The sequence below is a fragment of the Temnothorax americanus genome, unplaced genomic scaffold (assembly GCF_048541705.1).
Source record: "Temnothorax americanus isolate GAGA-0224 unplaced genomic scaffold, ASM4854170v1 Scaffold31, whole genome shotgun sequence".
Taxonomy (NCBI): Eukaryota; Metazoa; Arthropoda; class Insecta; order Hymenoptera; family Formicidae; genus Temnothorax; species Temnothorax americanus.
In genome coordinates this window covers 45,641-59,203 of record NW_027509453.1, presented here as the reverse complement: position 1 = coordinate 59,203, position 13,563 = coordinate 45,641, and the positions used below count along the sequence as shown (strand labels likewise).

General features: G+C 39.3%; 1 protein-coding gene and 1 long non-coding RNA gene across 2 annotated transcripts; one reads left to right on the top strand and one right to left on the bottom strand.

The window, feature by feature from the left end:
• Window positions 1-576: 576 nt before the first annotated feature.
• Window positions 577-6,202, top strand: LOC143900984 (uncharacterized). Its single transcript, XM_077412821.1, has 9 exons — window positions 577-2,854; window positions 4,461-4,514; window positions 4,596-4,859; window positions 5,014-5,082; window positions 5,171-5,236; window positions 5,300-5,422; window positions 5,546-5,605; window positions 5,700-5,768; window positions 5,913-6,202. Exons 1-9 carry the CDS (start codon window positions 1,550-1,552, stop codon window positions 6,195-6,197), a joined length of 2,295 nt encoding a protein of 764 aa, XP_077268947.1. The 5' UTR covers window positions 577-1,549; the 3' UTR covers window positions 6,198-6,202.
• LOC143900985 (uncharacterized) lies at window positions 5,774-8,624 on the bottom strand. The gene is made up of 3 exons (XR_013257934.1): window positions 8,312-8,624; window positions 6,111-8,217; window positions 5,774-6,016 (listed from the first exon to the last, which is right to left on the bottom strand). It is a non-coding gene; the product is annotated as an uncharacterized LOC143900985 (long non-coding RNA).
• Between the last annotated feature and the right edge of the window lie 4,939 nt (window positions 8,625-13,563).

Genomic DNA, 13,563 nt, shown 5'->3' with positions numbered 1-13,563 from the left:
CTAGTTGCACAACGTAAATTGTACAAAGACAGCTTGTAAAGCGGAATCCTCTGTCTCGAATCTTTAGTGACTTTCTACCTTGCCCTAAGCTAAACCAGCCACTTTCAACTCGGCTCGGTCGTGAGAGCTGTCATTAGCGTGAGCGGGTGTGAACGCGTCCTTGCTTTGTACCCGTATAAGAAATAGGATGCCATCACTCATTACAGAGACTCGCTCTCATTGTTAGTACCTCAAGATCACGTTCACGGTCGTGACCAAGATAAATCTCCGAGTACTTTACTATTACAGTTTTACTTTAAGCGATTCTGCTCTGTAAAGGAAGTATCCAAAGCGGAGAGATGCAGTTTTGAAATCGGAAACAAAGCCTGGACCTCTTAAGATTAACTTTTCCTCGAAGAATTGAGTTGTCCTATAGCGTGCTTGAAATCGGTATGTTTCGAAAGCTGCTTCTGACAAGTTCTTATTGTTACGATGCACATAATACAATTGCTAACGATACAAATTAATAAATAACTAGCCTGCAGTTACATCTAGTTTAACGATTGGTTTAATAAAGCTATTACGATGTAACATTCGATATCGATGAGGTTGGAGCACCCGGAAGAAGAAGACGTAAACGGTGAAATGGTTTCAACGACGGTTTACCTTTTCGCTGATGGATGCAATTATTTAATCACGCCGGTAATCAACGTCCAGTGCAGCCACTCGTCATCGTCATCGTCTAATGTAATGCCCATCTGCTATAGCTCTAGAAAATAACTAATTTCGCCATTTACAATGTTACAAAATTGCCACACGTGCTCCTACAAGATTAGGCACTCACGGCCCTTACGAAAGTCTCGTCTGTCATCACGTGCGTTTCGCATTACATACTTGCCCGCCTGTGCGCGCGTAATTATCCAAAAGCCGGAGAGAGGAAGACCTCGTCGTCGTCGATGGAAAACGCAACGACGGAAGTGAGCGCGACCGCCCCCGCGGTTCGACGTACTATGATTAGCGGACCCGATATCCCGTTGGTGCATGGAAAGAAGTGCATGCTTCCGCGATCAGGGAAAAAACAGGCCTTTGATTAGGCCCAGCCTATAAAGCAACCATTTTCCTATTCAACTGTCCAGTTCCTCAAGTACGATCCTCGTGTCCTTACGAGCTCTTCCTTCCGCGACCGTCGCGCGTTTAGTTTCTTCGGTAAAATCGAGCTGTTTATACTCAATTAATCCGACATGTAAATTGTTGTTTGTAGAAGACAGCTACCCTGTGCCTGCTTGTGTGATAGTGAGTGCAGTGTGAGATTAAAAGTACAAGTGCGCTATTATTTGAGAAGTTATATATAACTCAATTTAGCCACCTGCCTTCAGATTTGTGTTATTGAGTTCATTAAACGCATCTGCAGAATTTGTCAAAAACTCAAGGAATATAAATAAAGAAAATGTGATGTTAATTTCTGAAATCGAAAATTATGGTATTGCAATCGTCCACTAATTGTACTTAAACCTTTAAATCTTTCGAATGAAATAATAAAATCTTTGGAGCAGAAATATCGATTTTCAAGATGTTCCTCATGTTATCGAGGATACTATCTCGTTCGAACTGCATTCTGATTCTGGTAATATTTAATCTCGCGTCCTCGGCGCCTTTGACACCTCAGAAACATTCACCGTTTCAAAACGACCCAGGCTTCTCGTCTCTCCCAAAGATCTTGGAGATTCAGCTGCCGCTGAAAATCTCTTCGAAAGAAGATTTAGTCGCTTGGTCCAAGTACGTAACGAGTTTGATGGCGTCGAAGATCAATTTAACTTCGTCGACTTTGAAGAACTCGCCGTCAGTCGAGAAACGAGTTTCTTTTGCGAGCAATTCAGGCTCGAAGTTACAGGAGATAATGAGGAAGGCACCTCTCAATGAGAAACGACAAGGCCTGAACTATCCGGCGCGAAGGCTCAAGGAGCCTCACGTGCAAAGAGCGGATGAAAAAGTGGTCGCTTACCCTTTGCCCATGGGAGCGATGAGACCGACAGCATCCAGTCGGCAGGATCCCTCTAGCCTTCCCACGTCGAATTACAATGGGCCGACTGATTTTGGACAATACGTGGATTTCAACATCGGGAATCCCTTTCAACAAAGTGAAACTGATACCTTTGGAAATTTCGACTTCTTCCCGCAGCCACCTTCCAACACGTATCTTTCGTTGCCACCGAGACCAGTTGATAACTCGTATCAGAATACCGTTAATAAGAATGTTTCCGGCTTCGAGGAACCGGCGAAGCTTCAGGCTATGAAGAATTCCTTGAATCTTCGCCTCAAGGCTAACAATAACAAATTTGAACAGGCATTGCCGATCACCGTGAATAACGGATTAACTGGAATAAATCTGTCGCATGTAGGTGAACCTCTGTTGACTTTTCCATTCCAAGCAGTGGTCGCGATCACTAAAGAACTACCAGCAGCTACGAGGATACAGCCGAATGATTACACCGCGGTTGGAGATCTTCCAAATGAGTTTCTGTCATACTTCCAACAAAACTACACCCTTCCGAACGAATCCGGACAAGTCAACGTTTTCAATGATTTCATCACGGATACGAGTGAAACGAAAACGCAGGAGAAGGTGAAAAAAGGAAAGGAAGAAGAGAAGGAGCAAAATGTACGCGAGCAGAAAAAGCAAAGCCAGAAAAAACCGAAGAGTACAAAGAAGCAAAATTCGGCTTTAAAGCGACAAGCGTCCGCACTCGGGGATTTGTTGAGGACGTTGGGTATTCTGCGGAAACTGCCGAAGAATACCACTCAGATTAACGTCGCGAAGCCTGTACTCTCTATCTTGAAAGGTAACTCGCAGAAGATACAAGTGGTCTTCGACGAGGTGAGTAAATCTCAAGCAGCGTAATTCTAAATATACACATAATTGTATTAATTTAAATAATTTATGTTTAAGCCGATAAACATAAATTATTTACGACGTAAAGAATGCTTCGTGCGATAAATGGTGAATCTATTGTACTTGGAAAGAAAAAAAGAAATATGTCGCTATATTCATAAAAGTGGCGTTCACACAATAACTATAAAAAGTAATTGCCGTAATGATTTTTGCGAAACAACTGTAAAAAATTGAGATCAAACTCACGCTCAAACACGACACTTAAGCAAATGATTTTTGAAAGGAGAAACTGATTTGCTTCGCGTCCATATTTAAGAACTAAATTATAAATTTTCTTATATATTAAATTATATTTTGTATTTTATGTCAACATCTAACTCAGGCCGGTATTCATAGCCGGTTCTTATATTTAAGACTGTCTTAAGTACAATCTCAAGATGTCCTTAACCAATCACGGAGCCGTATTAGCATGTCTTAAGATATTACTTAAAGATATTGCTTATGTCAAAATAACAGGATAAAGCTGAAATTTACAGGGGTTGTGCACTTATATGTATAGCCCAAAAACCTGTGTTAAATTTGCGATCGATTGTCCGACCCGTTTCTGAGATATTTGCTTTAAAAGTTACAGAAATTGTATATATAGATATACTTCCCATGTAAATATCATAATATGTATCTCTGATGCTGACTCTGCTTATGTACGGTAAAAATGAATGAAATTTTTATGGTATACTTCTATATGACATCGAGAATTGCAATTACGGTTTTTTAAGATTTTCTGGTTATATTTTTTTTTTCAATTTTGTAATGATTTATTTAAACAATATCAAGTACAAAAATGGGACAAAATTGGGATTTTTACGCTTTCTCTAGCCCAATGATACCATGTTGTTTATGAATAATTTTTGAGATTAGCTCTACACTGTTTAATCAAGAAAACAAAATTATACTACATATAGCTATAGCGACATACATCTTTAAGACGGTCTTGAAATAAGATCTGACTATAAATACCAGCCTCAGATAACCATTGTTAATTACACAAAAGAAGATAAATAAAAATTAAAAACGATATAACAATAATTATGAAAAAACTGTAAAATTGAAATTTACAGTCGATTGCACTCGTCACCAAAAAGAGGTAAGTAGAGAAGAGAACGCGGGCGCGCGGGCGGATAATAAAAAAAAATTGTGAAATTTGAACTTTACACTCGGTTGCGTTAGCTACAATATTTTCAACCTGTGAGGACATATTTTTATAAATATGTATAAAAGTGTCGTCTCGGTAATTTATCGCACAAATGAGGACAATGTATGTGACGAATTCTTTCTTTATCAATCTATCGCTGACAGATCTGGTGACGAAATCGATAAATCAATGAATCTAACTGCGCGTTAATAAGATATATGCAATACTGAAGCGATAGATAAATAATTGTACGTCTTTTTTTACGCTTTCGACGTAATAGTATTGTACAACGGTATCATAAATAATTATATTTGCATATTACTCGTCGCACGGTTACATAATGACTATTGTAACATTTGTCAAAAATGTCACTAATTAAAATGTAATTATTTTCTTTAGACGCCGCCTAATCGTGGGAGACGCAATGAAACGTTTCAAGCTCAGCAACTAGGCGTATGCAGCTTACACATTTTTTATTTATTTATTATAGAGAAATATGTTCTATGAATATTATAACGTGAAATATCATTATAGGATGATGATGATGAGGACGACAATGATGAGAACGGCAATAATGAAAACGGCAATGATGAAAACGGCAATGATGAGAACGGCAATGATGAGAACGGCAATGATCAGGCCGACAATGATGAGAATGACGATGACAATGGCGAAGGACCGCAAACAGAAGCGCAAGAGGAAGACGAAGACGAAGATGAGGAAGAAGAGGGTGGATCTATACAAGCTCTGATCGACTTATTACCGTTAGCTGCACCAATTCTCGAAGAACTTAGTGATGTAAGATAACGTATCGACAAAACCTTGTATGGCGGTACAGCCGTGACATTTGTGAATTTTCTATAATCATGTTTCTGATTGCACAATACATTCTATCGCAATACAACATTAGAGGAGAAGCGTGAAAAACAGAAAGCTTATGATTATATTTTAGCCGGAAGCCGACGTCGATATAGTAGAAGTGCTTCAAGGTGCGATTCCTCTTCTCGAAGGACTCTCTGATGTAAGATTAAAATACCAGTCTCCTCTGTCTCCTCTTCAAATTATTCGTGGAGATTTATACAACGATCTAACGTTTGTTCCTTTTCTAGCCAGAAGAGGAGGGAGGCGTCGATATTCCAGCGGTCCTATTGCCGCTCTCTCAAAAGCTCAGTGAGGTAAATTTACCGCGAGTAATAATTTCCAAAGTCTACTCTCTGACGCCAAAATAATCTCTTCAGGGCCCAGAAGGCAAAGGTAGCGATTCCGGCGCCATTTTAGGACCTATCATTCAGCTGATAGCGCCGTTGATCGGGCCTCTTTCGGGCCCCCTTTCGGGTCCGCTGAGTCGCAGCAGTAGTGGCGTAAGAATTTTATTTTATAAAATTGTAGAATCGTAAATTGTGTAGACCGTGAAGAAAGAAAGAAATTGATTTTCGTGCGGATGTAAAAGCAGATATAAACGAAGTTATTATTATGAATTTCAGCCCGATGGCGTACAGGGTTCGGCATCTGTATTTGGAGCATCGGCTGAGCCTTTAAGCAAGGTAATTTATATTTTTGTAAGCCTTTCTGCGTACAATATAGTACAATTATGATTTTGCATTATTTCTTATCTATTTGTGATCTCGTCGATTTTAGCCACAAGGACCATATGGGCAATCAGTGTTGTCGGGCCTTGTCGCCAGTATCACCGCTAAACTAAGTAAAGTACGCATCATACCACCCAACGTATCTTTTATATGATTACAATTTAATGTTTTTTATTAACCTTGATTAATATCTCTTTTTTTTCTACATTTTTTACATTTTACAAAACTAAATAAACGCTTTCTTATTATTTCTAATATTCAGGAACTCGCCGCTTCGGCAGGTGATTCAGACGTAAAATCTCTAGTAAGCTCGGTTGTGTCAGGCGTGCTTGCCGGTGCCAGTGCTGGTTCGAAACAGAAAGGTCACTACGGTTACAATACATATGGTTACAATGGTAACAATAATTATGGCCAGAATGGGTACAATAGATACGGTCAGAATGGTAACAGAGACACGTACCAATCGTCCACATCCTACGGCTATGGACCCACTGTAAGAAATTTTTTTTTACACATACACAATTTTAAATGTACATACGTTACTTGATTGTTACAAATTTAATTTACACTTGTTTAACAATTGTGAGAAAAATTTGAATTGAAACAGATAAAGATAATATCTCCCATTTTATATTTATTTATGTCCGTGCACGCAGAGAAGTGGCATTTTCGTTATTTTTGTCCGAGATAATCACTCTCGATCTATTTTTACAGCAAGCTCCGAGTTCTGCCGACGCGATTCTCGCGCCGTTAAAGGAAGTCCTCGGCGCTTTTCTGAAGCTGTCGGCCACGTCGGCGACCTCCAGCGCAGGTTTGTCCGGCACATCGTCGAGCTCCAGCGCAGGTCTGTCAGCCAGTTCCTCACAATCGTCACAAGAACCAGAAAAACCCACGTACGGTCCACCCACAAAGCCGCCTTATGCAGCGCCGCCGCCGCCGCCACCTAGTCCTTCTTACGCCTCACATCCCGGTTCTTACGATTCACCTCCATCGAATTCTCCTTACGTGTCATTTGCGCGAAGACAAATCGCGCGGCAAATAAAGAAATTATTTTGAATCACACACTTTGCCTGCAGTCTATTACTTTATCAATTTTTCAAGGATTACTTTCGCGATGGATGCAGTATTCTCGATATAACTGTAAAAAGGATTACTTCTTGGTTTTTTTTGCATGCCTCTTTGGAAAGGCTCCATTTAGCGCAGTCACGGCCGTGGAGTTGGCTCATGACCTCTCTGATAAAGCCTAATGATTATTTTGCAACAACGAACTCATTACAGCTGAAATCATGTGGGTATTACCAGCTTCTATGTGATAATTGCAGGATAATCTAGCCGCGCAAGGACAAATGTCACGTCATCAGTGCAAACTTTCGTTTCCACCTCATTTAAAATTGTTATTTCCTGTGAGCAATCTTGCGGGTAAATTGTGAATAATAATTTTCTGCGCAAAATGCATGAATAACACTCCGCCATTCGCACTTTTAACGGTTGAACATTGAGAACATTAATTATAAATTATGATTATTAATAATATAATATCTGTAAATAAGATAAAATTTATTTATTCTTACAGACTAATCGTCAATCGTAATTATTTGCAATTATTTTTACAATTATTATTAATGCTACAAAATTTAGATTTGACTTTATTTTTTAACTAGATTTTTAATACACACTTTTCGATTAGAAAATATTGCGGCGCGACGGTGTGATATTTGATACATTTAGCGAAAAGTAAGCGGTATAGCTCTTTTATTGCGGAAAGATACCTTGCATTTGTTTCATTCGAAGCATGGTACGTAAAGACATATAGGAGTATGGTAAAAAAAAACTGATATATTGCTTGCATACGTTCAACACTTACGCATTATCCGGATCTGATATCACGTATCCGGGTATATGCGCGTCCGGGACGTATGTGCGAGAGCCGAACACCCGGAAGAAACGGACAAATGGAGCACTTCGCATTCCTGGATGTGGCCAATTTCTTCGCGTGTCTCGTTCTTATGACATTTTGTGTAAGACTAAACTTAACTAAGTTTCTAGACAAAGAAGTACGTACGCGTGGCTAATGAAGAAAAAACCGAATCAGACCTGCGCGAAACGACGTGTAATCAGCAAAATTATACAGGCGTTACAACGAGCCAATAAGCATTAATATACCTATCCCGGATATATATGATACCGGATATATGAGCGATGAGTTACGTGATTGTTTCTAACCGATGCTATTTATTTCGTTTTTACTAGGAAGCAATACATGTTTATACCTTGTACTTCTATCCCTTTCACATCGTCGACATGGTCATTAATCATAATTCCGAGACAATATAATTTGGCGATCCCTGCGAGCGGTGTTCGAACCCTGTATCGATGGCGATCCAGTTTCAAGTATCGATCTTCGGAATTTGCCCGTTCCTCGTAAAAGGTCTGTCGAAACCGATAATTTGCATAGCCCGAGACACTTTCAATGAGACGTTTTGCGACATTAGAGCACGATTTCTCTGGGATTTATCCTCTCTTTCTCGCCTGTATTTTTCTGGGGCTTTGCAATGTCTTTGTCATCTCTGAAATGTAGCCAACAGGTCAAACGTCTCTCCGGCGTTATTATGGATTGACAGGTTTACGCAATTCGCGTGAACTAGCATTTTGTGCACCTACTTGTCCCACCTCTGTTGCTCTCCACTCCTCGTGTGAATACCCTGCTTTACATCTCTTTAACTACTCTACGGGTCGCATGAGGAAATATCGTTTGACACCGTGCGCGCGGTTTCGTGAAATTTACTAGTAGCACAACGCAGCCGGGATGCGGACCTGAGCTCGTTATATTGCGTAAACACACACACACACACACACACACACCGATTTAATTGCTTGCAGCACAAATCGACACTTGACTTTTTCGAACTGCTGGTGAAAGTCCTCGCGATTCTAAAATCCCTCGCTCATCTCTCAAAAGAATCGGCCTTTGTCCCTCAAATCGACCTCCCGACCAGTGATCTTAGAGCCGACACGCTTCCAACGCGGAGTGTTCCGCAATAATTCTTTTTGTCTGCGTAGATTCGCATTTGCATCACGCAATAGTCACGCATAGACCTCACTAATCGATGCGTCTGCGTTCGACGATTTCACTTCGATACCCGGCCGCATGTAAATGATAAAACGCGAGGTCTAATCGAAACCGTTATGTCAACGGAAGTGAAAATTCTCAATTCAGCGACATTTATTTCCTGAATATTATTATATCGTTAACATATTTTTGGAAGGCCCATAAACAAGAAGACGCGCGATAGGTTCCGGAAGGAAGATGAGATAGCTTATAAATTAATTACTATATATATATTTTTTTTTCACGAAAAAGAAAGCTAAATTTTGTCGTAAAATATGGATAACTAACATTTTTTACAGCGAGAGTTATGATTTAACAATAGTAGCAAAACCTTTTGTTCTTACTGCAAAAAATGTTAGTTATCCGACTATATCGCGACTATATTAGTTACAGTATAGCTAATCTTTTTTTTTCGTGTTTAAATAATTTTTTTATTGGATAAGTATACCGTGATTTTGTCGCGACTTTTGTTATCAATTAGAAATGATTTGTTTCAATTGTACAATCTGTAAAACTATAAGAATGGAAAGAGACACGTCACGCTCGAAGCAGTAATTCATAACTTTACAAGCACGTCATAATTAACGAGTGAAAAAAAAGGTTGCAAAGTTAATTCTCGCGGCTCATCGCGTGTCTTATTATGTTAAGCTCCCATTATGTTCCGAAAGATCGTGTCACATTGGTCCTCTCGATTGCCGTTTCAAGTGAAAGCACGTTTCACTTTATCTGACCTATGAATCATTTCAGGATTATACGGAAGATCATTCTCTTCCGGCAATATCAAGAGCCGTCAAGGTTATCATAGTGTTTCTATTTCTATACGTTATGGTACCATTGACAAATTGACCATAAAAATCATAGATTTAGCTTTCGATGAAGCAGCAGCTCTCAGGAAGAACTACTGCAACGATGAATGGTAATCAAATGACGATGATAAATTTTATAACAAGGTAGTTAAGTAGAAAAGGAGAAGGAAGAAAGTAATTTAAATAAATGTGAATTTATGGAGGAAGAAGGAGAACAGCATAAATAAGAATATAAAGTAATTTTCTAATATTTTAATTTTGTCAGTTCGCGAAAATATGTTAAACGTGACGTCCAGCAGTCGGCTAAAGATCGCAAAATAACATCGAAGGCCGCAGCCACTTTCTATCGCCAAAGAAAGTGAAACTTTTTGTAGACTCGAGGTCGTTAGTTGACCCTTGTGATGCTTTGCTAAGATTGGCAGACATTCCTAGTCGCGTGCATGGCATACGGACGCGTCTATTCTCACTTATACTTACGCAACACCCAATCCAACAGCCGATTTTATTTTGTCGATTATTTTAATAAAAGATTTTTAACAAAATTCTCATTTAAATTGGGCGAAATATTCAACATAATATTTTAGAAATTCCGTTTTCTCCGCGAATATACGTACATTAATTATTGTATTAATTTTAATTCGTTTTTATTTTAATTTTCAATTTTTAATTGTGTAATCAATCACGTAATAAATCATAAAAGAAATCGCATGTGGTTTCCATTTCGATGCAATTTCCTTCTCGTAAGTGCAAATAATTAGGCATAAACGTCAGTCAATAGAATTGGGTCATATATATCTATCGAGTTAAGATTATAAGCTTACGTCACGCCGTAGTTTCGCGTAAATAAAATTAAAACGGGAGCCACTTTCATCTTCGTCATTGGAGGTCGTTGACACGACGTGCGATCAGGCTAAGCCTGATTAATGCTAGCGACTACCTACCTCTCGACCGTAAAAACCTGGTGCTGCTTTTATTGTGCCGATATAGACACACGTAGTTGAATAATTCGCCGTAACTAGAACACGGTTTACCGCTCTGGAGAAACGTTAAAATGATTATAATGTGCCGAGCACGTTTTGAGCGCTCAATTAAGTAGGATAGCAACATATTATATCTTGCATTATATTATACAAAAAAATAAATGCTGAATAGCGCCATTATTCTAAAAAACCATCATCTGTTGGTTACGATTGATGAGCACGATAAGTTTATTTATTCCCTCTAATCGTGCAATTTGTAGTATCACGCTAATTTGCATTGTGAGAATAATTTATGGCTTGTGAAATGTACACGATTCGCCTGGAGAGTAAATATGTAGATCATGCAAGGATCGTGACCTCCATTCCGACGCCGCGAGGCCTCGAAGATCATCTGATCTTACTCAAGAGTCTCTCCTAAGTAGATCGCCGTGGTCTAGAATTTCAAGATTTTGCACAAAAAAAGGTAGAAAAAAAAAGACTATCTCGATAACGTCCCGTGCATTCATCGATAATCAGAAACGGATCACGTATATGTAAGATTACGTGACGCATAGAATAATGATGATATAGCAGAGATATATATGTCATCGATCTACGTTTAAATTCAGACACGCGCAATCCCGTCGCACCTTTTCGAAAATCCTTAATTAAAAAAATATTAATTAATTAATAATCTTACAACGAGAAACCTTCGATCTGTAATCTTTGACCGACGATTTCTATTTACTTAATCGTTCGCGATCAAGTGCCTCGGAGGCACTTGGCGCGCGACACCTTCGGAGCGATCGGCGAAAAACCTCGTCACGTCGGTTGAAACGATCCGACGGGTTACGGACGGCCAGCCGCGCTTGCGAAACTACGAACTGGAACAAACACAGTTGAATAGATGCAGCAGGTTGCGACGGGGCATTCCGCTGCGAGATGCACTGTAGGTATACGTACACATAACGTCCGCGCGCGTAATTGCATCACGTGGCGCGATTTCGCCACGCTGGATTGACTCGGCAGTGTCAACTGTCACAGCTAAAACGACAATAATTACTGGAGGATCTTGCAGCGCGTCGCGATCCGCTTTGCATCATATGTCGGTTATATACATGAGTAATTACACAGCTAAGCGGATATGATTTACGTGCCTTATGACCTACGATGAAGATGTAAATCGTATAGTTTTATAAAGGCCTAGCGTTAAAACGGCACACTTCTTCTCAATCATATTTTTATAAAATATTCTCATTACTAAGAGGATAAATATTGTGGCAACTGTAGTAGGTCAAGCGATACTCTATTTCGCACCCGTCAATCTAATCTAATTATTACTTTTCTTCATTTTTTCAGTTCACGTTTTCTAAATTACAAAATATTGTATATCGGCTTCAAATTATTGGCTTTACATTATGCTTGCCTCGTAACAATGCATCTATATTGATCGTTACGGTAATAATATTTTTTTATTTGCTACTGTTATTCTATACAGAGTGATTCAAAAGGTTACTGCATGCCAAACTTAAGGAGCGTATAGAGAAGTCAAAATAGAACAACTTTCGATTAGGAACCTATATGTTCTTCGAAGTAATCCTGAGTTAGTATAGGCCTCTGAATGTATGGAACTCGGATAATATATCAATGGAATAATCGTAATTTGTTATTCTCTTGAACTAGCTTTATTTTGTTATTATTAAGGTTTTGTTAAGGATTACGCTAGCACAAATTGAATTTACAAAAGTGTTCGAATTGGCGACCTTCACATATTCAAGCATTGCATCGTCGAACAAACTCTGGCGCACTCTCTCAAATATCCTAGGGATATCTCACGTAACTCTTAATAAAACCTTAATAAGAACAAAATAAAGCTAGTGGAGGAATAGCAAATTACGATTATTTTACATTATCTGAGTTCCATAATACATTCAAAGGCTTTTGTACTGACTCAGGATTAAGTACTTCGGAGAACATAGGTTCCTAATTGAAAGTTGTTCTATTTTGACCCCTTAAGTTTGATAGTAACCTTTTGAATTAATTTACGATAATACACGGAACCCGACGTGTTGCGCGTCGAAGATACGTTAAAATTATCGCTTTAGTTACAAAACGGTAGGTAATGTATCTTGCACATGTATATAGATTACGCAAATCTCAGTAAATTTCCACAACAGCATGATGATCTAAATCTGATCGAAACCCCGCTATTATATCTGCATTGCGCATTTCGATTATTATTTTATCGCTATTAGCTGCATATCTGTTTTACTGCTGACTGCACTCGTTTCTTGCACAAAGTAGAAAATGATCGAGATTGAATCTCCGTCATGCACTCTCACCTCGCTTAATGCGCCTTGTTCAAACGTTATGTTATGAAATGAACTTCCGGAGCAAAACGTGCGACATGGACACTCTCTCTCCTCGGCGTATCCGTATATTATTTAATGAAAATATAGATCTAATCTACGCCATTATGTCAAAACTTATGTATCCTCGCAACAACGCGTTATTGTGTCGTTAACCGCCAAAAATGAGTAATCGATCGAGTTTCTTTAAAATGAGAAAGTCGAAGCTGACGGAAGAACGAAGGCAGACGCGTTTGCAAGATAAATGCGATGGACTTTTACTCCCGTTCTCGCGCGCGTGGACTGCGCGAGACACACTTCATGTCCATTACAATAAATTTCTCAGTGCATGCCCGATACGGCTGGCGACGGCAGTAGAGGAAGTTTCGTAGGCATAGCCGGTCGTCGGAGAAAGTAAAGAACGATATTTATTCGGGTTGCACGACCGAGATTGAACAACGGCCGGCCGTCGCGTCATCGAGCGCTCGCTCGCGAACAAACGTTTCACGCACGCACGGACGAACGGACGACCCGAACACGTGCTGCCGCTGTTACGTAAAACCCATCGTGAAATAAATTATCGCTGTTTTACATGTAAAATGCCGCGATATTTATTACACCCATCATGGTGCGTATCTGTTTGATGTATTTTAAAGAAATTTATCCATCGATAAAGTAAGAGCCGTTTCCT

Bases quoted from the DNA above. Each gene is read 5' to 3' on its own strand.
- LOC143900984 (XM_077412821.1), top strand. From the start codon at position 1,550: ATGTTCCTCATGTTATCGAGGATACTATCTCGTTCGAACTGCATTCTG. The intron at 4,515-4,595 runs GTATGCAGCTTA...ATATCATTATAG, and splicing joins TTCAAGCTCAGCAACTAGGC to GATGATGATGATGAGGACGA. The intron at 5,083-5,170 runs GTAAGATTAAAA...TTCCTTTTCTAG, and splicing joins TTCTCGAAGGACTCTCTGAT to CCAGAAGAGGAGGGAGGCGT.